The 26,910-nt window shown below is 42.0% G+C and overlaps 1 protein-coding gene and 1 long non-coding RNA gene across 4 annotated transcripts in view; one reads left to right on the top strand and one right to left on the bottom strand.

Moving 5' to 3' along the window:
• The window catches only part of plxnb1b (plexin b1b), a 98,263-nt gene that overhangs the window by 33,493 nt on the left and 37,860 nt on the right, over positions 1-26,910 (bottom strand). The window contains exons 2-4 of one of the 3 annotated variants that reach the window (XM_086291153.1): positions 26,301-26,389; positions 7,348-7,436; positions 1,000-2,164 (exon numbers count right to left, since the gene is read on the bottom strand). In XM_086291153.1, the coding sequence (XP_086147279.1) occupies positions 1,000-2,154 (1,155 nt within the window). In that variant the 5' untranslated portion in view covers positions 2,155-2,164; positions 7,348-7,436; positions 26,301-26,389. The remainder of the gene's footprint in view (positions 1-999; positions 2,165-7,347; positions 7,437-26,300; positions 26,390-26,910) is intronic. The other 2 variants (XM_086291152.1, XM_086291154.1) reach the window with 2 other exon arrangements.
• On the top strand, positions 8,020-11,592 carry LOC147329816 (uncharacterized). Its single transcript, XR_015129222.1, has 2 exons — positions 8,020-8,140; positions 11,225-11,592. It is a non-coding gene; the product is annotated as an uncharacterized LOC147329816 (long non-coding RNA).

Here is a 26,910-nt window from a genome sequence, read left to right as displayed (position 1 = left end):
ATGATTTACCTGGACTCAAAAACATCTCTCTGTCACACTATGTGCCTGTATCCCTTAATCTTGTTCTCTCTCTCGTCTTTCTTTATCCCTCTTTGTCAGGCCTTGTTAAACACTACCAACTCCACCCCACTAAGTACAGCTAATGCCTCAATCGATCCTCCCTGACCAGTAATTGTATTAAACTGCACCACCTGCTATAGATTCTCCCCTCAAGACAATCGGCTGTGTGTGGCTGCACGGGTTTCTCACATCTACTGCAAACGAGAGAACGATAACAGAGGGATGTCAAGCATTCTGTCCAAATTCAGTGTTCACAAGGATACATACAAAAAGTCAGCTGGATTTAAGAGGTCTAATTCGATACCGTCTCTTAGAAAGAAATTACATTAAATTTCAACTCCTGTCTTGTATAGAGATCCCTCTCTTGGAAGAGGACTGCTGTGAACAGATGCACTAACATTAGCTTTCACTCAGGAGAGTCATCACTAGAGTACAACAACATGTTCTTCTGCAAACAGAATGATGAAAACAAGGTGAGTGATGGTGCACTGCGTATTAGCTTTCACAGTTAATGGTTTACTGCGTTCACTTTCAGTTTGTGTGAACATTTCCATTCACAGGAAAGAAAATAGTCCAGGAACAAGGAAGGTCTTCATAACCACAAATTACATTTTTACACAATATAATGGAAGGCTATCATTATTCTTGTAGGCAGTAATTTTTCCTTTTAGCAACACCCTCTCAGACACAAACCTACAATTACACAGTGACGCGGGAGCGGAGCTCCGTCACTGAACGCTGACCACTGAGCAGCTTCACAGAAGAAACTCACTTCCTAATGCAAGTTTCACAATATCTGCACAACAAGCAAAGCAAGCAGTTTACAAGCAAAGTGCGAGCAGAAATAGCAAGCGTTTCACCCTAATTTTGTGTCTTAAATAAAACCATACGACATTAAGTAGCTGAACAAAAACCAGCTGATTCAACAGGTGAGCTCACCTCTGGCAGATTGGCACAGTTGGATTTGACGTCATATTCAATGTAGGCTGCCTCCACTCCTGCTTCTTTACCCATCTGTGTATAGCAAAAGTCTCTGGTGGAGTTGATCCTGCGGTCTACATCTTCAAGGTTAAACACGCAAAGAGCCGACTCCTCACTGGGCCGAGTTGAAGCCAAACGAGTGGAGAAAACACCAACTAGAGTCTCTGAACCCCGGCCCCCTAAGTCTTCTTTGGACACGCCCAGCTGGACAGCTTGCAAGAGATTGTAAATTTTACCCGTCCTTGAACGACATGTCAGCGGTACTTCCACATAGGAGTAATAGGCCTGATCATCCAAACACACGCGAGAGATGTAGGTACGGTACTCGCGCGATGGCGACTTTAGGTCCCTTCTGTAGAAAAGGAAGTACACGTGCTGACGGTGGGCGAACGAGGCAACAAAATTATGATCATACTCTGAGAGGCGGCCAGCCACGGCCAACTTGGCAGTCTCTTCGTAGGAAAAGATGGGATCCTGGGCAAGGTTTCGCGTGGAAATAGGCGGATGGCTGCTGGTGTAACCCCGACCCACAAACAAAACAGGCTGCTTGTCAGAATGAGAGCGAACCACAAGCCCAACAGTACTAACATTAGGGTGATTAGCCGCTACGTACTGAGTATCAACCGGCCTCTCTGTGGAAAAAAGCACTTGATCCACAGAATCCAGGCTACGCTTCTGGCAAATTCCTTGGTTGACACTGCCGCAGGTTATAAGTTCCATAGAGTAAGGATTGACCAACAAGAGCTTGTTGTGGTTGCTAGTTTCTCGGGCCTGAGGACAGTTGGTCTCAGTTACAGGAGGTAAGCAATCCCGGCTGTCTGTAACGGGGCCTGTGTCATCCTGTAGCTCAGGTTGGAGGAAGGGATCCAACTGGAACAGGCGATTTCGGGCCCCGACGTAGACCCGACCCACGTCGGGGTCAGGATGCAGGGCCAGGTGCTCAAACAGAGTGTCATTTCGGATAAACGTAGGATAAAAATTGGATGGGAATGAGTCTGATCCTTGGACAGTGCCTATAGGAAATAAAATTAAGGGACAGCCAGTGGCCAGCAGCAGGAGAGAAAGCAGCGTTTTGACTGCTGACAATGAAAGACGCACCATCCCCAGAGGCATGGCGGCAGAGCTGAGGGAAAGAACAAAACACAGGATGTCAAAGAATTTTCCAGACACAGAAGTTATATCATGGATTCACACATAACAGAACTTACTTTAGAAACCATCCACCCATCTATTTTTAATCTCTTTTTGACAACACAATTATGATTTGAAACACAAGACCTTACTGAACTTTAATGTTTAGCGGTATATACAGTGGGGCAAAAAAGTATTTAGTCAGCCACCGATTGTGCAAGTTCCCCCACCTAAAATGATGACAGAGGTCAGTAATTTGCACCAGAGGTACACTTCAACTGTGAGAGACAGAATGTGAAAAAAAAATCCATGAATCCACATGGTAGGATTTGTAAAGAATTTATTCGTAAATCAGGGTGGAAAATAAGTATTTGGTCAATAACAAAAATACAACTCAATACTTTGTAACATAACCTTTGTTGGCAATAACAGAGGTCAAACGTTTACTATAGGTCTTTACCAGGTTTGCACACACAGTAGCTGGTATTTTGGCCCATTCCTCCATGCAGATCTTCTCGAGAGCAGTGATGTTTTGGGGCTGTCGCCGAGCAACACGGACTTTCAACTCCCGCCACAGATTTTCTATGGGGTTGAGGTCTGGAGACTGGCTAGGCCACTCCAGGACTTTCAAATGCTTCTTACGGAGCCACTCCTTTGTTGCCCGGGCGGTGTGTTTTGGATCATTGTCATGTTGGAAGACCCAGCCTCGTTTCATCTTCAAAGTTCTCACTGATGGAAGGAGGTTTTGGCTCAAAATCTCACGATACATGGCCCCATTCATTCTGTCCTTAACACGGATCAGTCGTCCTGTCCCCTTGGCAGAAAAACAGCCCCATAGCATGATGTTTCCACCCCCATGCTTCACAGTAGGTATGGTGTTCTTGGGATGCAACTCAGTATTCTTCTTCCTCCAAACACGACGAGTTGAGTTTATACCAAAAAGTTCTACTTTGGTTTCATCTGACCACATGACATTCTCCCAATCCTCTGCTGTATCATCCATGTGCTCTCTGGCAAACTTCAGACGGGCCTGGACATGCACTGGCTTCAGCAGCGGAACACGTCTGGCACTGCGGGATTTGATTCCCTGCCGTTGTAGTGTGTTACTGATGGTGACCTTTGTTACTTTGGTCCCAGCTCTCTGCAGGTCATTCACCAGGTCCCCCCGTGTGGTTCTGGGATCTTTGCTCACCGTTCTCATGATCATTTTGACCCCACGGGATGAGATCTTGCGTGGAGCCCCAGATCGAGGGAGATTATCAGTGGTCTTGTATGTCTTCCATTTTCTGATGATTGCTCCCACAGTTGATTTTTTCACACCAAGCTGCTTGCCTATTGTAGATTCACTCTTCCCAGTCTGGTGCAGGTCTACAATACTTTTCCTGGTGTCCTTCGAAAGCTCTTTGGTCTTGGCCATGGCGGAGTTTGGAGTCTGACTGTTTGAGGCTGTGGACAGGTGTCTTTTATACAGATGATGAGTTCAAACAGGTGCCATTCATACAGGTAACGAGTGGGGGACAGAAAAGCTTCTTACAGAAGACGTTTCAGGTCTGTGAGAGCCAGAGATTTTCCTTGTTTGAGGTGACCAAATACTTATTTTCCACCCTAATTTACGAATAAATTCTTTACAAATCCTACCATGTGGATTCATGGATTTTTTTTTTCACATTCTGTCTCTCACAGTTGAAGTGTACCTCTGGTGCAAATTACTGACCTCTGTCATCATTTTAAGTGGGGGAACTTGCACAATCGGTGGCTGACTAAATACTTTTTTGCCCCACTGTATATTAATATTAATCATGACCAAAATAATGAGGTGAGCATACGAACAAGTAATCCTCCTCTAAACACTTCTACTCTTGAGTCTGTACGATGTAAATAAAAGGGCTGGCTATGCTCTAGTTGTCCTTTATTTGCAAAGGACAACAAATCAGAAAAAAGTTTTCTCAACATGACAGTGAAAAACATCTTTAGGCAGATGAGCTCAAAGACTCAAGACCAACATAGATAAAGATCATTTTTGAATTGTGAATCATGCAAAGCTACTGTAGTGGAGCCCAATTATAAAACATCTCATGATGAGCTCTCTCAAGACCTTTGCAACCTTATTCTTGTAAAACATACTGATGGGATTTGTTACAGAAGAATTTCTAAACTGCTGAAGGTACCAGTGAGCATTGTTGAGGCCATAATCCGGAGAAGCCGGCCGCGACCAGGTGCTCCCCGTAAAATTTCAAACCGAAGAGTGAAAAGAATTACCAGAAGAGTCATCCAGTACGTTTTCCCCTGTGTCATTTCTCATAATTACACATAATTTATGGACACCTATGGTTTGATGTCTTTGCATGTGTGGATTGGACGTGTGGTTACCAACATCTGGTAAGACTTTCTTGTCCTTGAGAAATATATTTACTTATACTTGTATATTATGGCTGCTGTAACAGTTACAGCATAAACCAATGTTAGCAAAGTAGAATGGGAGGCAGAGCCTTCAGTTTTCAGGCCCCTCTTCTGTGGAACCAGCTTCCAGTTTGGATTCAGGAGACAGACACTATCTCTACTTTTAAGATTAGGCTTCAAACTTTCCTTTTTGCTAAAGCATATAGTTAGGGCTGGACCAGGTGACCCTGAATCCTCCCTTAGTTATGCTGCAATAGCTGTAGGCTGCTGGGGGATTCCCATGATGCATTGAGTATTTCTTCTTCAGTCATCTTTCTCACTCACTATGTATTAACAGACCTCTCTGCACTGAATCATACTTGTTATTAATCTCTGTCTCTCTTCCACAGCATGTCTTCATCCTGTCTTCCTCCTCTCTCCCTAACCAGTCGCAGCAGATGGCCGCCCCTCCCTGAGCCTGGTTCTGCCAGATGTTTCTTCCTGTTAAAAGGGAGTTTTTCCTTCCCACTGTTGCCAAAGTGCTGCTCATAGGGGGTCATATGATTGTTGGGTTTTTCTCTGAATGTATTATTGTAGGGTCTACCTTACAATATAAAGCACCTTGAGGCGACTGTTGTTGTGATTTGGCGCTGTAGAAATAAAACTGAATTGAATTGAAATTAGCAGAGCGATGAACCAATCAGCACCGTCTCCCAAGAATCTTCTTGGTTCAAACCCAAAGTGGGCCCTTTTTGTGGAGAGTTCCCTCTCTGCCTGCGTTGGTTTCCTACAGGTACTACAGGTTCCTCCCCCAACCCAAGGTCTGTTAGGTTACATATGTGTTAGGCTAACTGGTAACTCTAAACTGAAAACGGACGTCAGATAAACTAAAGTATGGCGAATAAAGCACTCTATGAATGTATGCTTAAATATGGCTCGTTTCTGAAGTGCTTTAAATGGTCAATAAGACTAAAAAATTTTTTTTTTCTATAACTAGTTCATAACTAGCTAATGCAAGGCTATTTCTCTGTCCTCCTAATGGGGTCATTGACTCCTTTTATTTTCAGGTAATTGTGTTATTAACGTTGACATGACACAGCCAAGAGAAATTATAGATATGCTATAGTCGAAACAGGCAAAGCTTGCTCTCTTGTATCACCTGTGTGATCACGGAGCAGGAGCAGTGATCAACATCAGTTTTGTCCACTAACATCATTTAACTTCTGTCTCAAAATGACTGAGGCAGGACATGAAATGAAACAACGGGGGAAAAACAAACAAACACAAAAGGCTGCTTCAGAGCACATAGTGTAGATGAAATCTAAATCTAATAATTCTTGTGCCACCCTTGACGCCAAAACTTGCAATCAAGAATTTGTGATCATTTGCAACGAGTCTTTCGCATCTTTGAAGCAAGTCTGGCCCCCTTTAAACTGCAGGATTGTTTTAACTTCACTGGAGGGCTTGAGAGCATCAACAGCCTGTCTGAGGTCATGCGAACACACTTCAATCAGATTTCAGTCTGGACTATGCCAGTTCACAGCCATTCAGAGGTGCCCTGCTACTGGTCTTCCTCTTGTCCTGGTGCATAATTAAGTGAGCCTGAGCTTCAGCCACAAACTTATGGCCGGGCATTTTCCTTCAGGATTTTCTGGTAGAGATTCATGGTTCCAATTACACCAAGTCAAACTGACAGGCCCCCGTTTGACTGCTCATATGATGTTGTTTTTATGGAATGCTTCTGTCTTGTCAGGCCACAGAATATTTCCCAAAACACTTGGGTGATCGTCAAGATATTTCTGGAAAACATGAGATGAGACTTTGCGTGTCTTGGATCTCTCCCACGAATGCCATTTTTGCGCAGTCACTTTCTTGCATTCATGATTGTTGAATCATAAACTGAGGAGTTGTTTAGATGCTGTTCTAGAGTCTTGACGTTTTCACACCTAGGCTCAGGCGATTAGAGGATCATCAGGGGTCTTTTTTTCCCCTCTTTGGGGGGGAAACTCCCACTAGGTTTAAATCTGGGACTCTTCGCCATTTGACCTTAGAACTAAAGAAGCTTCTCGGATGAGAGGTGAAACATCTTCAAGCAACTTAAAGAAGTCCAGACGCTTTTCAGTGCAAGCTCCTTTGACTACGATGACCTGGATGACTGAGAACCTTCACAGACACGCCCACTTAAAATCAATCCTTTGATTTTCTGGAAAATCGACAGTGCCCCTCATGTATGAACTCTGGTTGTGTTTACTGACCTCGAAACGATTTTATGTGGTGCACGGCGCTCGAAAATCTGTCAAAAAAAATGTTTTATTACGACTTTCGTAAGCTACGAAGCTGATGGATTGTGGGAGCATTACGGCATTACGGCTCTCGTAGGCAGCCTCGCGGAGTGATACGCACTGTGCTTCAACATAATATTACTGTATTGTGTGTGTGTGTAACCTCTTGAGTTTTGTGGATATTAAACATGGTTATGCTGAGGATATGTCGGCTGAAGAACCACTGTCCAGTTTATACAGTTCACTGTATATGTGTCAAGACTACACATGTAATTGTATTAGTCTAGTTAGTAGTCCTAACTACTAATTCTAACCTATATTAAATGCTGCTGTATGTAAGCCTTGTTTGTATGGAAACCTGTTCATTCCACCATGTAAGGGCAACTCATAAAACTCACTGTTACATAAGAAGACACTGTGTCTATTTTTGGACTTTATGACCATCTCATTAAGTTTGATTATTTCAAACAGAAGGACTACTAGAAATAAACCATAGGACACATCAGCTTCTCACCATTTGTTTCCAGTGGTGTTTTATAGAGGCATCTCACCTCTTGACCTCCCAGCAGCTTGGGTTTAAACACACATAGTTCTGGATACAACCTGCAACACAAAGCAAACAGAAGATATATCATTATTCTCTATTCTTAGACAGTGAGACAAGCGGAGCGACGACACATCTAAAAGGATATTAATGCAGGCCAATGAAGCATGTGTGTTTGCCTCTAGGGCTCCAGCACCTAGTATTTTTGAGTACCACCACAGTCCAAAGAATGCTGTGGGAAGCTCATTTTCATTGAAATTCCAGTCAGACCCGTATCTGACAGACTACATCCGTTTTTGTGTGTTTAAAATAAAACCAAAATCAGAAAAAACTACATAAAAACCTTGCAGTAGGGGCCAAGTCAAGTGATGCCAGTCCAAGAGTGGTTCTCAGTGTCACACACTTTCCCAGTACTCAATCCTCTCTTATTGCTAGGATACAAGGTACAAAACCTTCCAAGTCTCTGCCAGAAAAACAAGTTGGTAGGAGGTAAAACAGGACTGCATGGACTGTTTATACACCACAAACCCTCATTTCTACCTCAAGTCTACAGAGTTTACTCAGTTATAATTGTTAAATGACATTGAAAGCTCGACTTTCTTCTTCATACAGTATATGGCTGCTCATTACCTCTCCTCCTCCACAGCCTGCCCGCACTCCACTGCTGGCACAGATTTATCTCTTACGAGTTCAGGCTTATCCAAAAGGGAGATTGGGAAAAAGACGCTATTCATGCCACTGAAGAGGCTGAACTTCAACCAGTGTACGTGTGTATATATACACACACACACACACACACACACACACACACACACACACACACACACACACACACACACACACACACACACACCCCTTTTCCCCTGCCAGATTAAGAGCATTAGAAAGCTTGCTTTGTTGGTGGAAATCTCCTATATATGGGAATGAGGGTAAAGGTCTGGTAAGAGGCCAAGGACAGTATCATCATTATCATTGCTGTTGTTATTATTATTATTAATACTAATACTAATAATAACAATAATAGCATACAGGAGAAGGTACAGGTCTATACAGGCCAGAACATCCAGACTGGCCAACAGCCTGTATCCACAGGCTGTGAGGCTCCTGAACTCTCTGCCCCCCTCTCACGGACAATAACCATATCCAACTTCTTAATAGCAATGAACTGGTCTGCATTGGTGCATCATATCTTTATTCTCTTCCCCCTCCTGCCCCCCCCCCCTCTTTCTTAAATAGATAACTATCATATCTGATATCATATCTCACAGTACAATAATATTGAATGGGTTGCATTGTTGTATTTTGTCATGTTTCTCAGGTCTTTGTCTGAATTTCTACGAACATTATTGCTAAGGATTGTCTTATTGCATTGGAGTCACACTGGGTTAAATATGTACACTTGGGTTTTAAGGGGTATTTATTATTTTCTTCTTTTTTTGGGGTTGTATGGAAGCCCCAAACGCAATTTCATTGTTCTTGACAATGACAATAAATAAATAAATACTAATACTAAATTATTATCATCATCATCATAATGGATACTTTATATCACACATTATATACACATGTTACCAAATGTCAATTCTCATCCAAATGTTTCTGATTTTTCCATCCAACAACATGCATCTTCCTGCACAGCCAATGAGGTCAAGCACGCAGATTCATTTGGTGACTGAGCTGGGAATGATCACATATAAACCTAAACACAGGCTCCTTTGACCCCTGAGGGTGGGGGAAGCTAGTGTTTATATCTTATTTATAAAGCTGCAGCTCCCTGGTGGAAAAGTTCCCTGTGAGGATTATACTTGGGAAGCAGTTACGAGCCTAACAGAGCAGAGGCAGAAATGACTGGCACATTCATTTATAAAAGAATTTTTCCAAAAAATATAGAGTGGCTTTCTTTTTCCAGGATTACCAAGTTAAACTAACATTACTGTAACAGCGCTAGAATTAAGGGATGTGTTCTCTAACCCTTCGACTTTGCAGGCCCCAGTTAGCAATCTACTATTTTCACAAAGCTGCAAAACAAAAAGCCAAAAGCACACTAAACTGGACCACTGTGACACTTACAGAAATGTAGAAAAGGTTTCCCATTCCTGCATCAAATAATCCAATCAGACTCAACTTCAAAGTTTCAGACACCTGAGAACTAGAAAATGGACTCCTGATTCAATTCCCCTACATTTGGACTCGGAGTGGAAGCCTTCTAACTTCAGCACGCCTTGGGCATCCGCCAGATGTAAGAGCGAAGAAATATGTGCCTGTAATTGCTTTTATCTAAATGTTCTTTTATGTAATGGACTCCAGTCTTGTTCTAGTCTCCTCACTCAGTAGCAATAAAATATGCACTTTTCCAGCAGTTATGAAAGATGCAGGCACCCAAAGACATTTGGAAATACAATAAAGCTAGAAAAAGACACTTTAAGCTTTACACCCAGAATATACACTAATACAATGACCCCATCATTAAAGCCTCGCTACACTGGAACTAAGACCAGTAGGTCAATGGCTATCTCACTAGTGTCTAATTAAAAGTGCTTTGAGTGCTCAGGTAGATCAGAAAAGTGCAACTTAAGAACCAGTCCATTCACCATTCAGAAAGTTCACCAACAAGTCGTCCCAGTACTTCCTGTCTACTGTACAAAACTATTAACAAAAACAAAAGAAACCCCAACATAAAACACACAAGTACCAAAGCAGACTTTGTGGAGATGAGCCCAATTATGGCTTTTATGACAGATTTCCCCAAACAGTAGAACTGAAGCCATTTCCTGTATGTTATGCTTTTATTATATTTTAGTTTACTAAAAAACTTCTTCCACGCTTAGTTTTTAGGTTTTATTTCAGTTCACTATAATAGTTTGGTTCATATGCAAATTGTCTGAGTAGACTGTTCTGGAGTGTAGTAGTGTTGAATGATTGCAGTGTCAGTGGGGATCCATAAACCACAAATGGCTCCAAACAAGCAGCTTCCCACAGAGCTAAGAGACCATGACTACACTGAATATGATGAGCGTCCAAAGACAGCGCAAGCAAAAGGGACAGATTTAGTGTAAATGTGCAAAAAAAATAAATAGTAAGGTAAATGTACTAATATATTGTTAAGGTCATGATAGTAGTGGGTGCTGAAGCAGATGAATGGGACCAGCAGGAGAGATTCCCTGTAGCACAAACCACGCCTGCCAGACTCCACAGCACCACAGAGCATTAAACTGAGCCATCATCTGCTTCACCGAGTCCATCTTTTCATTCATTCTCAACTCAGTTATCCTGTTATACTCAGTTATTCTGAAGGAGACGGATGAGAGCAACAGCAGAGCAGGGCACAGAGTATATCTGAAGTGAAAAAGCTGGCCCAGGGCTACAGAAGGACAATCGTAAAATTGCGAGGAAGGGGGTGAGGAAAAGAGGAAGGGGATACAACGAGAGAAAAAAAGACCAGAAACGAGTGCAGACAAGCCTCAGTGCTCACTGAGAACTGATGGAATGTGACTAATGATAATAAGCCAGAGAAAGAATGAGAGGGGGCAAGAGGGGAGTGAAGCTAGAGGATGAGGTGACCACATGACTGTCCCCGCCACCAACACATGACCCTACGCTGTGTCACTGCATCATTTCATGTTTGGCACTGATCACCACCTGCACTCATGTATATATCTTTCTACGTAGCACTCATAATTCTTATTCTCATGTATATATCTCATGTATATCTCATGCACATATCTTCTTTCTACATAGCACTTTAATTCTTATTGTCTGCACTGAAGCACCGCAGCAATTTCCTAATGTTGTAAACCTCAACATCTGGCAATAAACCCATTCTGATTCTGATTCTGATTAATTACAGCGACCATCCGCCCCATCTGTCAACCAGTGGCTACAGTCTGTGATATGTATCATGCCAATGGAAGCCTTCTCTACAGCACTTAAGGACAAACCTTTCCTTTTCTATCGCATATGGGACCCTTTTTTGGCCCACCTGAACACTCCTTCTGCTCAGAGGTTGAAATCGGGCTTACGGGATTTAGCCTGGCAACAAAGGGACGATTGTTAACCTTTTTCATTGTTTATTAATATTGCTGTTGGCTTTCTCTTTCTGCCTCCCACGTCCTGCTATACATGTAGATGCATCTTTGTCCTGTGTATGTATATGCTGGTGACTGCTGTTTTCCTGCTCTGCAATTAAAAGTTCAAAAAAAAAAAAAAAAAAAAAAATTACAGCGACCATCCATAATGACCCATTCATTCACAGAACAAGGGGGAGGGAAATAAAGCAAGTTTCTAATTAGTGACATGATTTAGAGAATAAACACAACCAAGCAGGAGCACAAACACATGCCTATAATGAGAACTTCTTCCTACTACGCTTTAAACAAAACAAACACTCACTCCAAAAATCTCTACAGCAACAAACAGCATTTACAAAGGATGCTTTAAAGTAACAAACTCATTTACATCGTGACCACATAAAGGCCACTTTGATCTTAAGTGGGCGGGACTGACTGTAAAGCTTGATTACACATTTACACTGCATCTCACATTACACAACACAACTTTTGGGTTAATCCATAGAAAATGTCTCTTGTGAGACCAGTTACCTGCTGTAAACCATTTCTCAATTAAATCATTTCATTTACTTGTTGAAGTGTGAAACACCACAGCAGTTCTTTGTTTTCTTTTTAAAAAAAAAACAACATTTTTTGTTAAACTGCATTTTCACACATTTTAAAGTCCCAATTTATGCCATTGTCTAAAAGCAGCCCGCTGGGCCAGATTGGAGTGTTTGCCGTGCCGATTCTGGCCCCTAGCCTTATGTTTGACACCCCTGGTTTGAAGTCTGTGAGAGCTGACACACGTTGGCTGTCCAACATCCTCCTCTTCTTTGTTTCACTAGGTCACCAGTGTTACTGCTTTGCTACACGAGTGGTATAAACTACATTAATACACCTACGCCTCACAGCAAGAAGGTCCAGTGTTCTAATCCACCATCCGGGGAGTTTGCATGTTCTCCGTGCGTCTGTGTGGGATCTCTATGCTTCCTCCCATGACCCAAAGACATGTAGTTAGCGGGGTTACATTGATTGGTGATTTTAATTTGTCCATGAGTGTGGACAAACCCTGTGACAGGCTGGTGACCTGTCCAGGCTGTACCCCACCTCTTCCCCTACGGCAGCTGGGACAGGCGCCAGCCCCCTCGCAACCCTGAATTACGTAAGTGGAAGAGGATGGATGGATACATACATATATATTTATTTATGTTTGTTTGTTTTAAACCTTTGTCCAGCATTGCAAACAGTATGATTATTAAAGCTAACATTCACTTTACAGTGAGTGCAGCTGTTGGACATCATTCCTCATTTTCAGAAAATGCAATCATGGAAGAGTTTGATGTGAAAACCGGCACAGAATCGCCTGTTTTGCATAATAAAGTGGAAGAAAACTAGGATTTATACAAAAGAAATACATCGACTTGGAACTTCAAATGGTTAATCAATAATCAAATCTGAGAAGCTGCTGCTCGCCTCTGCAGTCTTCTTTTGTTTCCAATAGACAGAGTATATACCATATCCCATTGGAGTATGAGCTGGACCGATCAAAGTGGCAGCGTATTAAGTTTACATTTGAATTTACAAGAAATGGACCCTGAAGTTTCTGCAGCTGCCAAATCTTTGTGTTTCCTTCAGGAAGGATTGGGAAATAAACTCGTTACTCGTAGTAGTCTTTACTTTACCTCTACTCTACTTTTTCCTTGGATGTGTTTTGTTGAATGTATATTGAGACAACAATGCAAATAAGAAATGTAGCTATTCGATGAACCAGCTTCATGTTCTGCATTCTTAGTAATAATGACACACAAAGCAAAGCTCAAATATCCAAGAGAAGGAGCATTTTTTCTTAAAACCCGCCATTAATATGCAAATTTATGCAGACATTTGCTCCAAAGTCTAATTAGATCACATGCTCCAATGGATTACCTGAGGTGAGGTGCCAACAACATGCCTACAGTCACAGAACAATATGTTTACCTAAAGCCAAAAACAGTCTTTCCTTAACTTCTATTTGACATAATGGATTTCCAAATAGTTATTTATAGAGAAACCCTCAATAATTGCCACCCATCTTAAAGAACGTATTTTAACTGGTGATTAACTTCATGGGGAGCAGGAATGAAAAGGGAAATGAGGAGGAGGGAAATCGTTGGCCCGTGCTTTCTTCCGGAAGGAAACATCTTTCCAGAAATGAAGACATAAAAGTTCATAGGTTTCTGGGTCAGGACTATTTAAGGGATGAAGTTCCTCAGTGCCATAACGGTGAGCTTTCCTGGACACGTTTCAGTTGTCAGACAAGGGCAGTCACTTCTCACTGCCTCCGTACAGGAAGTTCCCATGGCTGTTAAACTTTATAACCCTGAGGAAATCACTTTAGGGTGACAGAGGATGAGCCTGGCACAGGAAAGGATCGGGTCTTAAGGATCACCTCTGTGTTTGGGTGGCCCTCGATGACTTTGACCAAGCACATGGACATGTGTTCCTGTTTCCTCACGATAAATCAGCCTCTCTGTATGTCAGACACAAAACGCTTGTTCTCAGCTTTTTCAGTTTGGCAGATTTAAAGATGCGTACGCTATCTTGGGCTCACCATCCATTAAGTACATCTTCTTCCAAAAACTACAACTTAAAAATCTAAATATCTTTTAGGCTCTGCCTTCTGTTGGTTAGCATCCCTTCAAGTTAACAGAGAACAAAATAATGTGAAAGTTCAATAACAAAAACCTAGTTTTAAAACTAATAATAATAATAATAATAATAATAATAATGGATTGCATTTTTATAGCGCTTTTCGGGACCCGTCAAAGCGCTTTAATATCACTATTCATTCACTCTCACATTCACACACTGGTGGAGGCAGCTACAGTGTCAGTCCCTGGGGGGCAGACTGACAGAAGTGAGGCTGCCCCCCAGCGCCATTGGCCCCTCTGGCCATCACCAGTAGGTGAAGTGTCTTGCCCAAGGAAACAACGACCAAGACTGTCTGAGCTGGGGTTCGAACCGGCAACCTTCCGATTACAAGACGAACACCCAACTCTTGAGCCACGATCACCCTTACTCTCCTTACTGCAGTTATATTGACTGTTTCTCATCATTAAAAGAAAAAGGTCTTTCCAGAAGTAATCGGAAGGTTGCCGGTTCGAGCCCCGGCTTGGACAGTCTCGGTCGTTGTGTCCTTGGGCAAGACACTTCACCCGTTGCCTACTGGTGGTGGTCAGAGGGCCCGGTGGCGCCAGTGTCCGGCAGCCTCGCCTCTGTCAGTGCGCCCCAGGGGGGCTGTGGCTACAATGTAGCTGCCATCACCAGTGTGTGGATGTGTGAATGACTGGTTGTGTAAAGCGCTTTGGGGTCCTGAGGGACTAGAAAAGCATGGCATGACTTTAAGCTGTGTGACGAAGTGCCCGACTGTGGTGGAATTAAATGTTAAATGAGAGCAAGTAGCGAGCCATGAGGGCTATCATAAACAAACAGCAACAGCTGCCAGACAGGAAGCTATAAAAGAGGGTCGGTTTATCTGGATCGTATCTGGATCAGATGCAGAAAACAGGTGCGGCTGACAGTAGACACACCACAGAGTATCTACGGCGCTGCAAGGCCACGACTTCTGAATGAAATCCAAGCTATTATGTTTCAGGGTAAGTCATATCTTATGCCTTCCACTCAGTTCTTAGTGTTGGCGAGGTGGGAGTGTTATCATCTACAATAAACTAAAACCTAGAGACACATAAAAAGTTCAGGGGATGAGGTATGATCTGCCACAGAGAAGAAAATGCACTGTGAATACAACCGTGATGCATGTTCCATCTGTTTGTGTCCATCCTCACACCGAGGCTCATTCACAAACGGTGAATACACACAAGTATTTGCATATATAAAAAAAGAAAAAAAAAATCTGTGCAGACAAAAATTTCATTCACAAGTTTGATTCAGTGTTTTCTTTATACTGGTCCCCCCCTCCAAAAACAAAGCAACCCCCACGCAAAAAAAACAAATGCTGAGAATTACAAATCAATGCATAAAGATATGAAATTAATTTACAAACATAAAATACCAACTAAAAGCAATATTCAGCACCTCTGGTATTTTAGCCTGAGCATCACCTTTATCTTTTTAGACTACGCCCACACTAACCCGGATAGATTTGAAAGTGGCGTTTTCGTCTACACCAGCATTTTCAGTTGTTTTCACAGAGTTGTGCGTCCACATTAAAACGGTCGAAAACGCTCACGTTCCAGTACTGCACATGCGTGAAACACAAGACCTGCCTCCTTGCTGTTTATTTAGTGTCTGGTTCTTTGAAACGTCGCAGCAAAATGTCGAGGAAAAGCAAAGTTTTTAAATGGACTAACAATGAGGTGGAGTTGTTGCTGCGAGTAACACAAAAGTACAAAGTAGCAAAAGCGAGTGAGAATGAAAGTATTTGAAGAAAAGGAGCACGTACAGACTGATATTAATCTTTTTTAGGGCTGTCAAAATTGAGAGCAAACAAAACAACTGCTGTATAATGCCCTCCGCTGTCTTAGTTTAATTGGTCACATGACTGCATCATATGACTAAAATGTGTCATTGTTTTCAAAAAGTCTGTTTTCGCTGTCCACACTGCAATGCCAAAGCACCGTTTTCAAATGTATGCGTTTTCTAGAGCGAAAACGCCGTCTCAGTGTGGACGGGAGGCCAAAATGGAGAGAAAACGATGTGTTTTCAAATGAAAACGCATTAGTAGCCTTAAACTCTTCCAAAGTTTATTCACACTGGTGAAAAAACTTTGGAAAAGTCCTTTTGTGACATCATTGACTTCAGTCCGGCTGTGCAGGAGTCTCTCTTACAATATCGTCACCACTTCACCTTGAAGTAAAAATGTTTCCTTGTTCACAGAAACTGGGGCATGGCAGTATTTAGAATTATTCTTATTCAAAGAAAATTGAACAGTGTTAAGAACAATATTGGCAACTGCACACATTTCATGAACCAAGCAGTAATTTTGTCAATATGTTAGAGATGAGATCAACTGTTCTTTGTACAATTCCCAATTTTCCCCCACATTTATTTTAGCTCATTTTAAAAAAGTTTTATTTATTTACTGTCTGAAAGAACAGCATAATTTTTCATCAGTTTACTACAAATAATCCTCTTAATCTTACTTTGAAAGTTTTGTTGATACTAGTCAGCAAACTGCTAGCAGAAGGCCAAACCAACCAGAACCAGTTCATGTGCCACTGAACTCACTGAGGCTGCAGAACAGAAGAACTACCAAACTGCAGTCCAGAAAGGTCAACATACAGCCTGAAGACTCACTGAGGAGGCGGCATCACAACGGATATATCCAATCGAAGGACCATTGAGGCCTGTGATTAAAGGACAAACCGTTGTCTTGCCTTTGCATGACATTACTGTTAATATATTCAAGTAGCTTTCTGAACTGTTTACCAGCACTGTGTGTGTGTGTGTGTGTGTGTGTGTGTGTGTGTGTGTGTGTGTGTGTGTGTGTGTGTGTGTGTGTGTGTGTGTGTGTGTGTGTGTGTGTGTGTGTTCGTTCTCTGCATCACAGTGGGTTAGGTAAAGCGTAAAGTGGACGGTGTGTGTTTACACGGTGGATGGCAGCTTTCCAGTGGGAGACTCCACCCCACGAGGGCAGAGACGCAACATCACGCCATTATTGCCATGGAAACACACTGACCCTGAGTTTTGAACGCTGTGTTTAACTCCTCTGGAGTCTGAGTTAAGATACACAGACCAGGTCAGACTGTGATTAGACAGAAGCAGAGCCATCGATTCATAAGTCAGCCTCTGAGGAGCGTTATATACAGTTGTGGTCAAAAGTTTACATACACTTGTAAAGAATATAATATAATGGCTCTACCGAGTGTCCCGTTATTTCTAAAACTGATTTTTCTCTGATAGGGTGATTGGAACAGATACTTCTTTGTCACAAAAAACATTCATGAAATTTGGTTCTTTAATGACTTTATTATGGGTTAACAGAAAAAAGTGATCACATCTGCTGGGTCAAAAATATACATACAGCAGTGCTAATATTTGGTTACATGTCCCTTAGCCATTTTGACTTCAATTAGGCGCTTTTGGTAGCCATCCACAAGCTTCTGGTTGAATCTTTGACCACTCCTCTTGACAGAATTGGTGCAGTTCAGTTAAATTTGATGGCTTTCTGACATGGACTTGTTTCTTCAGCATTGTCCACATTTTCAATGGGGTTTAAGTCAGGACTTTGGGAAGGCCATTCTAAAACCCTTATTCTAGCCTGATTTAGCCATTCCTTTACCACTTTTGATGTGTGTTTGGGGTCATTGTCCTGTTGGAACACCCAACTGCGCCCAAGACCCAACCTTCATGCTGATGATTTTAGGTTATGTTGAAGAATGTGAAGGTAATCCTCCTTCTTCATTGTCCCATTTACTCTCTGTAAATCACCAGTTCCATTGGCAGCAAAACAGCCCCACAGCATAATACTCCCACCACCATGCTTGATTGTAGGCATGGTGTTCTTGGGGTCAAAGGCCTCACCTTTTCTCCTCCAAACATATCGCTGGGCATTGTGGCCAAAAAGCTCGATTTTTGTTTAGTCTGACCACAGAACTTTCCTCCAGAAGGTCTTATCTTTGTCCATGTGATCAGCAGCAAACTTCAGTCGAGCCTTAAGGTGCCGCTTTTGGAGCAAGGGCTTCCTTCTTGCACGGCAGCCTCTCAGTCCATGGAGATGCAAAACACGTTTAACTGTGGACAATGACACCTGTGTTCCAGCAGCTTCTAATTCTTGGCAGATCTGCCTTTTGGTGATTCTTGGTTGACTCTTCATCCTCCTGACCAATTTTCTCTCAGCAGCAGGTGATAGCTTGCGTTCTCTTCCTGATCTTGGCAGTGATGAAACAGTGCCATGCACTTTATACTTACAAACAATTGTTTGCACTGTTGCTCTTGGGACATGCAGCTGCTTTGAAATGGCCCCAAGTGACTTTCCTGACTTGTTCAAGTCAATAATTCGCTTTTTCAGATCCATGCTGAGCTCCTTTGACTTTCCCATTGTAGCATTTGTGGGCGTTTGTATCCAATGAGCCCTATTTAACCTGTCTAAGAGAAGTCAGCAGCTGTAGTCACTCATAATCACTCACAAGAAGTTAAGAGGCCATGCTATGAAGCTCAGTTCACTGACAACTTTCTAAGTCACCAAAATTGCTAATTCATGTTGCTGTATGTATATTTTTGACCCAGTAAATGTGATCACTTTTTTCTGTTAACCCATAATAAAGTCATTAAAGAACCAAACTTCATGAATGTTTTTTGTGACAAAGAAGTATCTGTTCCAATCACTCTATCAGAGAAAAATCAGAGTTTTAGAAATAACGGGACACTCGGTAGATCCATTATGTTATATTCTTTACAAGTGTATGTAAACTTTTGACCACAACTGTAGCTGATGGACACGAATAAGAAACAGAGGAGAGAAGAACAGAAGAGAGATCAGGACACATTCAGTGTTTATCACATAGAGCCAACAGTAAAATTCTGGGTCAAGGCCCAGAACTATATAATAAAAAAATAAATAAAAATCATTCATATTGTTACTTCTGTTCCACCAGGTAGGGCTGCTCGATTATGGCAAAAATGATAATCACGATTATTTTCACTGAAATTGAGATCTCGATTATTTGACGATATTTATTTAACCCTTTAAGACCTACTATAGAACCAAGTCCGCCAGAGCTTATATTATATTTTTACATGTTGTAGTGCCATTTGTGGGAGCATTTCAAGTTGCTATGCAACTGTTATAGCCCATATTTTAATAATATGTATGCATTAAGTCCATAGTAACTACATTGATTGCAAAAAAGTGCAATAAACTACAAAAAAAAAAAAATTGAAAATCATTTTTGTTTTTTTTTACATATATTTCTACTTGGAGAAATTTAAGAGGCTTATCCCTCAAAACTTTAAATACAAAAAAGTTGCAAAAAATAGTTTACAACAACAGGAAATTTATTTTGAGTGTCTTCATAGTTTTATTTTGGAGATACACCAATTTTTATATACTGCAGGAAAAACGAAAAAAAAACAATCCTATGATGCAAATTTGCAAAGAAAACAGCAGGTGCATCAAAATAAACTATTTCCAGCAGTGCAATTCGAGTTCTAAGCATCCCAGAAACTATTCAGAAAAGTCAAACATGACCAGTATAGGCTTTTAAGGCCTACAAGTAAAAAAAAAACAACTACAATTTCCGCGAAAATGACGTCACTTCCGGTTTCGGGCAGGAAATGGCGGACATGTGACAGTTCGCGCTGACGTCTGTTTCACTGTGGGAAGTGTTACGAACAGCTGATCGGATCGGCAAAGCGTGTTTCTGGAATATTATGTTTTTGTTCCTGCAAGCGCTTTTTATGGAAGGAAACCGTGACCGAGGACAAGCTGATGGCATCAGATGTAAGTACAACTCCTCCGGTTTATTGCGCTAGCTTACACGGCTCAGGGTTCTTCAGGGATTTAAAAATAGTTACACAAAACGGAGCGTGCTGCTCTGACCGGCTTTAAAGGGTTAACAATGACTTTAAAAAAATAATATAAAATAGTGTGCAACACCACTGAAGTTTTTTTTACCTCTCTTTTCAACCAACAGCAGTCACTCTCCTCTCCAAATAACTTCTGCTTAGTTTTCCGAGCTTCCCTCGGGTCCTCTTAATCAGCGGTCTCCAACCTTTTTTGCGCCACGGACGGTTTATGCCCGACAATATTTTCACAGACCGGCCTTTAAGGTGTCGCGGATAAATGAGGGAGGGGCTAATAATCGGCTCAGTCATTTTTAATGATCGTTGAAAGCCCAGATCGTAATCGTGATTAATTCGATTAATTGAGCAGCCCTACCACCAGGAGCCACAGTGGGCAGGGCAGCACCTATTCAGAGAGAAAACCCTTCAGTGAATAAAGGTTGTTCCATCCCAGCAGCTCTGGCCCTGCTCACAGGACACTGTGGGATAGTTATACACACAATTGTGTGTCTGCAGACTTTGTTGGGCCTAGTGGGTTTCTGAGCCATCAGTCAAATTGTGCCAACAAGCTGTGTGTTTTTAGAGGCCTGGGGCCAGTTGGAGATAGCTTTGCTGCCCTTCACTATTTTCTAATAGCAGAAGTGGATTATATAAATCATATTTTAATCACTTTTTATACTTGTCCAGGTGTCTGCAGCTGTATGATACAAGTCATTTTCCTGTTACACTCTTTCCTACTACTCAAGTGTGCTTCGAGTCCACCGGAAGGACACATGCAGAGTTGTTTTATTGCAGTGTTCGCAGAGGTCTACAGAGAGCCTCATGGTCACATTTGACTCGGGCAGGTCAATGCATACCCACAGATTCAGAGCCTACAATACAACATGTTATAAGAGGTTCTCACTAGAGGACCCCAATACTAAGAACACTTTGATGCAATACAACATCCAAAGGAAAAAAAAACAAAACATTTTTTCTTTTCATTTTCAGATTGTAAATTTATTTCCAGTCTGAATACAGTCATATTCTCCCCCCCCCCATCAGAGCGCTCGATTCAGTAGTTTGTGGAGCCACCTTCTGCAGCAGTAACTTAAAATCATAATCATTAACATGACTGTCAGTCTCCAACATTGTTGTGTTGTGATTTTGGCCCACACTTCTTTCTATCCTTTTAATGTTCAGTTCATTGAGGTTTGCAAACATTTGTTTATGCGCAGCAATAACATCAGCATTTCAAATCAAATTTAGGTCTGGACAGGGCCACTGCTGTAGATTAGTTGGGATCATTGTCACAGTGCATGGCCCAACTTCAGCCAAGTTTTAGCCAGAAGATAGCCTCATATTTCCCTGTAAAATGCATTGGTATACAGAGGACATCACAATGATTGCAAGGTGCCCAGGGTCCCGTGCCTGCAAAATAAACCCAAATCATCAGCCCTCTGCTGAGATGTTTGTGCTGACAGGCTGTGTCTGCTTCCCCCTGCACTATGCATTATGGCTAAAGAGGTCTACTTTGGTCTCATCTGTTCAAAGGACAGAGTTCCAGAAGTCCTGTGATTTGTTTCCATGTTTTATTTAGAGAGAAGAGACTTTGTCTTGGCAACCCTTCCAAACAAGACATACTTGTTTGGCCTTTTCTAGCATTATCTAGATGCTACTTTCCTCTTAATTTGGAATGAAATAGTAAGGATGTACTTAAACTTTTCAAACGACTGCTGTGAAAAGGTTTTCATAAATAAACCGATCTCGACAACCATTGAGGAAACATGAGGACAGAGAAAGATAATTATGAGTTTACTGTGTGACTTTTAGAAACCACGAGAAGCTACAGCCTGTGCGTCTCTCCTCCACTGGACTTTAATATTAGCTTTAACCACACTCAGTCATTGTGTAGCGCTGATATGCTGGGAAGTTAGAAGAAAAGCGTGCATGTGTGGACACTCGTGCACTGTTTTTTTAATGAGGCAATGTCTTCACAGGCAAATTATAGCCTGTGTTTTCACATGCTGATTATGGTGAGGAAAACTATGCACACATTATCAGAAAGAATGCAGAAAATCCTCTGACGGAGAGCAAAAGTAGGAAGGACAAGCTATCGTTACCCCCACACACCCCCACTGGTTCCATGCACCACAGTAACTGGCCTATATGCAGCTGGAAAACACAACACTAAGAGTGGGTGAACACCTGAATGGCAACTTCCTGAACAGGACTGACAAAGCAGCAGCTCCTGGACACACATGTTTCTGAGTTGGAATATTTAAGGTAAAATTAGATATTACATTATTCTTTTGTTGCAGCAGTTAACAACAACAACAACATTCGGCCATTTTGGCTGAATTTCTCTGGTTCATAACAAATAAACAAATTTGACAGGAAAAAAAAAAGCGCTCTGTTCCAGCCTGAATTATACTGCTCGCCCAATTGTTTGATGCTGCACGAGTGACAGACAACCCCTGCTCAACATTTCTTCCTTCATTCACGGGAGATGGAACAGATACACGCAGCCCTTCAGCTTGTTAATGCCATTTGGCCTTGCAGTACAGAACACCAGAAGCACACTGCTGAGAATGAAACCAATATAACAGCAGCAAAATCAAGTGTTCAGGTTTCCCAGAAACAGAAGGTGGCAATAAGAAAAGAACAGTTCAAAGAAATGACTAAAATCCCCAAATGCCCCTGATATTCATGCCAAAGATGAGTGTATGCAAACTCCTGAGCACACTCATATTATTGGTAACTCATTTTGGCTTTGTTGGGGCTTTTTTGTTTGTTTACTAAATGAAAGAAATGGAAAAAACAAAACAAAAAAACAATCTAATTGCTCATTGCTCTTATTTTGAAAGGTCAGTCACTTTTAACAAGCAAGTAGCCCGTGCTATTTTGGATTCCACTAAGAGCCTATTCGCTGGCATATTCAGTGACTATGAGAGCTGTCAACATTTCTCAGTTCCTTTCCCAGAGAGGATCTTGTCCTGGGCTCCACCACGTTGTGCTGTAGGGGGCAACAGCAGTTCCACTTTGCACTGTGTGCTGGTTCTGGTTCATGTGCATGTAGTCTGCTGCAGACCAGAACAAGCACTACTGGCAACTCATTCACAAAATAACTCATTTGAGAGTCAGAGGATTAAATTGCTCATTTGTGCAATCTTCAGGAATGCATGACAGACTATAACACGGTGCTGGGTCAAGTAAATGTGCAAAGACTGAGGTTAAACTATAAAAGGCTAAATGTAAAAGATTTGTTCTTGGCAATCGTATTTGAGTCTGCTCCACTGAAACTATTTAAATTCTTGGTTGAAACTGCTGTGGTCATTTTTACCATCGCTCTACAGCGCTGCGATTTCAGTCTGGGATAATCTACAGTCTGCTTCTGAAACTCGGCTCAACTTTGATGACTGAATATTTATCCAGGGTCACGTGCTCATAAAAAAATGTGCTGCTGCAACAATGACAATGTCCAGTAACACCAATCACCAGATGCTTTTAGTTCTCATGTTATGTGCCGATACAAACAGCTGCACCACATCATCACTTGACAATTCAGTGTTAAAATGATTACATTATTAATGGGTTCATGAATGTATTAGCCTATCCCAGCCTAAAGTAAAGAACAGATCTCTGCTTCATGTCACAAGACACTAAACATGCTCACACCACCATTCAGAAGCAGAGTGCTGGAGCACTGCAAATATGTGTGATAATCTACCTCGATCTGCATATTTAGTCGAATGGTCACTACAAAACATTCACATGCTAGTCAACCAGAGCGAGAGGTATTACTCTGGCTATCAGAGATGTGTGAGCAATACAGCTAATCAAAAGATACAGAAGTTGTTGTGTGTGAAGACTGGCTAAACAAAGCAGTCGGTCAGTTGTTCAAACTTCATGCAGTAATGAGAAAGACAAATATTTGGGCTCTCATGGAGCAGAAACATAGCTAGTAGCAATATGGCACAAAAACAAGCTATTATTAGAATTAGTAGTGGGAGAGGGATACAGACAGTAAGCCACGGACTGACAGATGGCTGCTATGAGAGACGGAGGGAGGATGGGCTCCGATGCGAGATTTTAGATAAGCTGTACAAGGAAGAATGGAAGAATTGACCACAATAGCAAACATCAGCACAAACGCGCTGACACCTTGTCTCCTCCTAAAGTTTATATTAAGTCCAGTTTACTGGAGCCAAGTAGGAGGTTAACCACTGATTAACTTCACTCATTAAAACAAATATCCTCCTCCTTCCTCTATGGCTCTCCACAGTGGATCATCCCTGTGTCACACCAAGACTCCTTCCTGGCAGCACCATCTTCAACGTCCAGTATATCCAGTATCCTTCCTCTGCACTCTTAACAGATTCAACTCTGCCACCTCACGCTGCGATCCTGAGCTTTGTCTCCAAACCACACATAATAGCAGGTCTCACTAACATCTTGTAAACCTTCCCTTTTTCTCTGGTTACAAATCAACCTTGGCATTCGTCTCCACCCACCCTGCCTGCACGTTCTTCTGAACCTCTCTCATGCACTGTCCTGCACCATGCTTTGGATGGTGAGCCCAGGTATTTAAATTCATCTACCTTCACCATCTTTACTCCTTGCATGTCAACCTTTTCACCAGTCGCCCTCTCCTTCACACACACAAATTCTGTCTTTTGTTTGTTTGTTTTGCCTGTCCCGTTTGGCTCTTTTGCATCAGAATTGTTGTCTAAAGGTGAAGAAAGATGCCCAATGGATTTACTTTACCAAATGGACCATCCCAGCCTTGCCGTATTGGTCCATTTGATTCACCTTTGCTTTTATTGTTTATTTTATTTTCACTTGCTGAACACAGGACAGACTTGCCTGGGGAAAAGAAAAGGGAGAAAGAAAGAGGGAAAGAAAAACAGCGGGGAAGAGGGACGGTGATAACGGACAAAAAACCAACAAAACAGACAACAAATACATACATCAATCACCTGGATCACCTGTTGAGAAAGAAAAAAAGAGAAAACAAGCAAAGGAAAAAGAGCAACATAATAAACAACATCATCATGATGATATATGGGAATATAACTGTAAATACTAAATATTAAACATTGTTGTGCAGCACGTAAGATCAACAGAACACAGTGTGCTTTGAGGTCTGAGCCAAAAAGGGTGTAGTTTGTGGGTGTGATCACCCGTGTGTACACCTGTGAGCATGGACACGCTTGTTTTTTTTTAAAAAAAGGTTCCTTCATCATTTAGATGCTGGGCGCCAGTATATCTCTGATGTTGTCTGGGCTGAGCAGACGTCCCACACAAAGTAAGGTCACTGCAGGCTGTTGCTCGCTTGAATCCACCCGAGGCTTGTTTTCCTGCCTGTTGTCTACCCACAACTCTGTCTTCTCTCCACTGTTATTACAACAAAGACTACTGTACCTGTTGGGGGTCATGTTCAGTAACATTGTCGCTCAAGTTTTTGATAACATTTAGTCTCTGAACTCTCTCACACCCCTAACGTACAAGCTATAATATAATAGCTTGTATAATAATACAAGCTACTCAAGTAGAGTCCAAAAAAAGACTGATGTGAAAAATTAAGGACTTAGTGGGCAGCAACCTTTACATGAGCATACAGTGTCACAAAAGAAGGGAGGAAACTAGCAGGAATACAGCCCACAGATGCCGACATGTAGAGCACTCCAGCTCATGTCTGTACCGTTGAAACTAAATTCTTGTGAATAAGATGGCACTGTTCCAAGACAACAATGGAGTACAGGCTGGGATCATCAGTGTGTGCCATCTCCACAATGAATTGCAAAGTGCAGCATTCAAATATATTCAAACAAAAGGCAAAAAGGAATAACCTCCCACTGAATGTAAACACACCTGTAGAGCCACCACTTTCTCTTTGTCTACCTTTGGCGTCAGCAGTCGCACAAAGTACGGCCAATGAGCATTCAATTCAATTTTATTCCTACAGCGCCAAATCACAGCAACAGTAATGTAGACCCTACAATAATGCATACAGAGAAAACCCAACAATCGCATGACCCCCTATGAGCAAGGACTTTGGCGACAGTGGGAAGGAAAAACTTCCTTTAAACAGGAAGAAACCTCCAGCAGAACCAGGCTCAGGGAGGGGCGGGGCCATCTGCCACGACCGGTTGGGGTGGCAGATGGCTAATCCTCCTAACCCTAAGCAGTCACATGTTAGACCCTTGGCTGATTTTAACCTTTGAACCCTTAACACAACTATTGCTGTAGGTCTGGGACGGACTCATAGCCACTGAAGACACAATGGTGAAAAAAAACTACTGCTATAAAACAAAAGATTCATTTCCCATTGACATGCTATTCAAGTACACACACACACACACACACACACACACACACACACACACACACCTCTGTCTTCCTTCCTTTAGAAACCAGCACCATAATCCTCTTTTCCTCATAAAGCAGCTCTTTTTCTGAGAAGCAGTCAGCCGTTATACCTAAGGAATATTAAAGGCTTCTTGAAGCAAGGCTGTAGATGGGATTTTGCAAAACACATAGTGCACTCTTCTAGAGAGGCTAGACAGACCCACACACACACACACACACACACACACACACACACACACACACACACACACACACACACACAGGCTCCTTTCGGTGCCTGCCTGAGCACTGACAAGGGCAGAGTGAAGGGTAAATGTTAGTGTGACTGCTGTGTTGTCTGCTCCTCTCTGAATGCTGTGTGTGTAAAACACACCGGTACACAAAGAGCTTCTTTGTGGTCCCATGCAGCTAATGCCCCTTTTCCATAATGTTGCCTTAATGAAACATAGGTGTGTGTTGTTTATGGAGCCAGGCTCGTTACATAACGTACTGAGGTGAGAATGAAGCCTTTAAAAAGTTTAAGGAGCCCTGCTGGAGCTCTTTTAATCAGACTGCAAAGGCATAAAAATTCAAGAGCTTCTCCAACAAAGTCGAGATGAAAATCATGATTCTGTTGAAGCTTGCAGCCACT

This window comes from Aulonocara sp. 'chitande type north' Nkhata Bay, linkage group LG5 (assembly GCF_057382095.1).
Source record: "Aulonocara sp. 'chitande type north' Nkhata Bay isolate Kocher_YH1m ecotype deep benthic linkage group LG5, A_spYH_male_GT1.1, whole genome shotgun sequence".
Lineage (NCBI taxonomy): Eukaryota > Metazoa > Chordata > Actinopteri > Cichliformes > Cichlidae > Aulonocara > Aulonocara sp. 'chitande type north' Nkhata Bay.
This window is presented reverse-complemented; position numbering and strand designations above follow the sequence as displayed.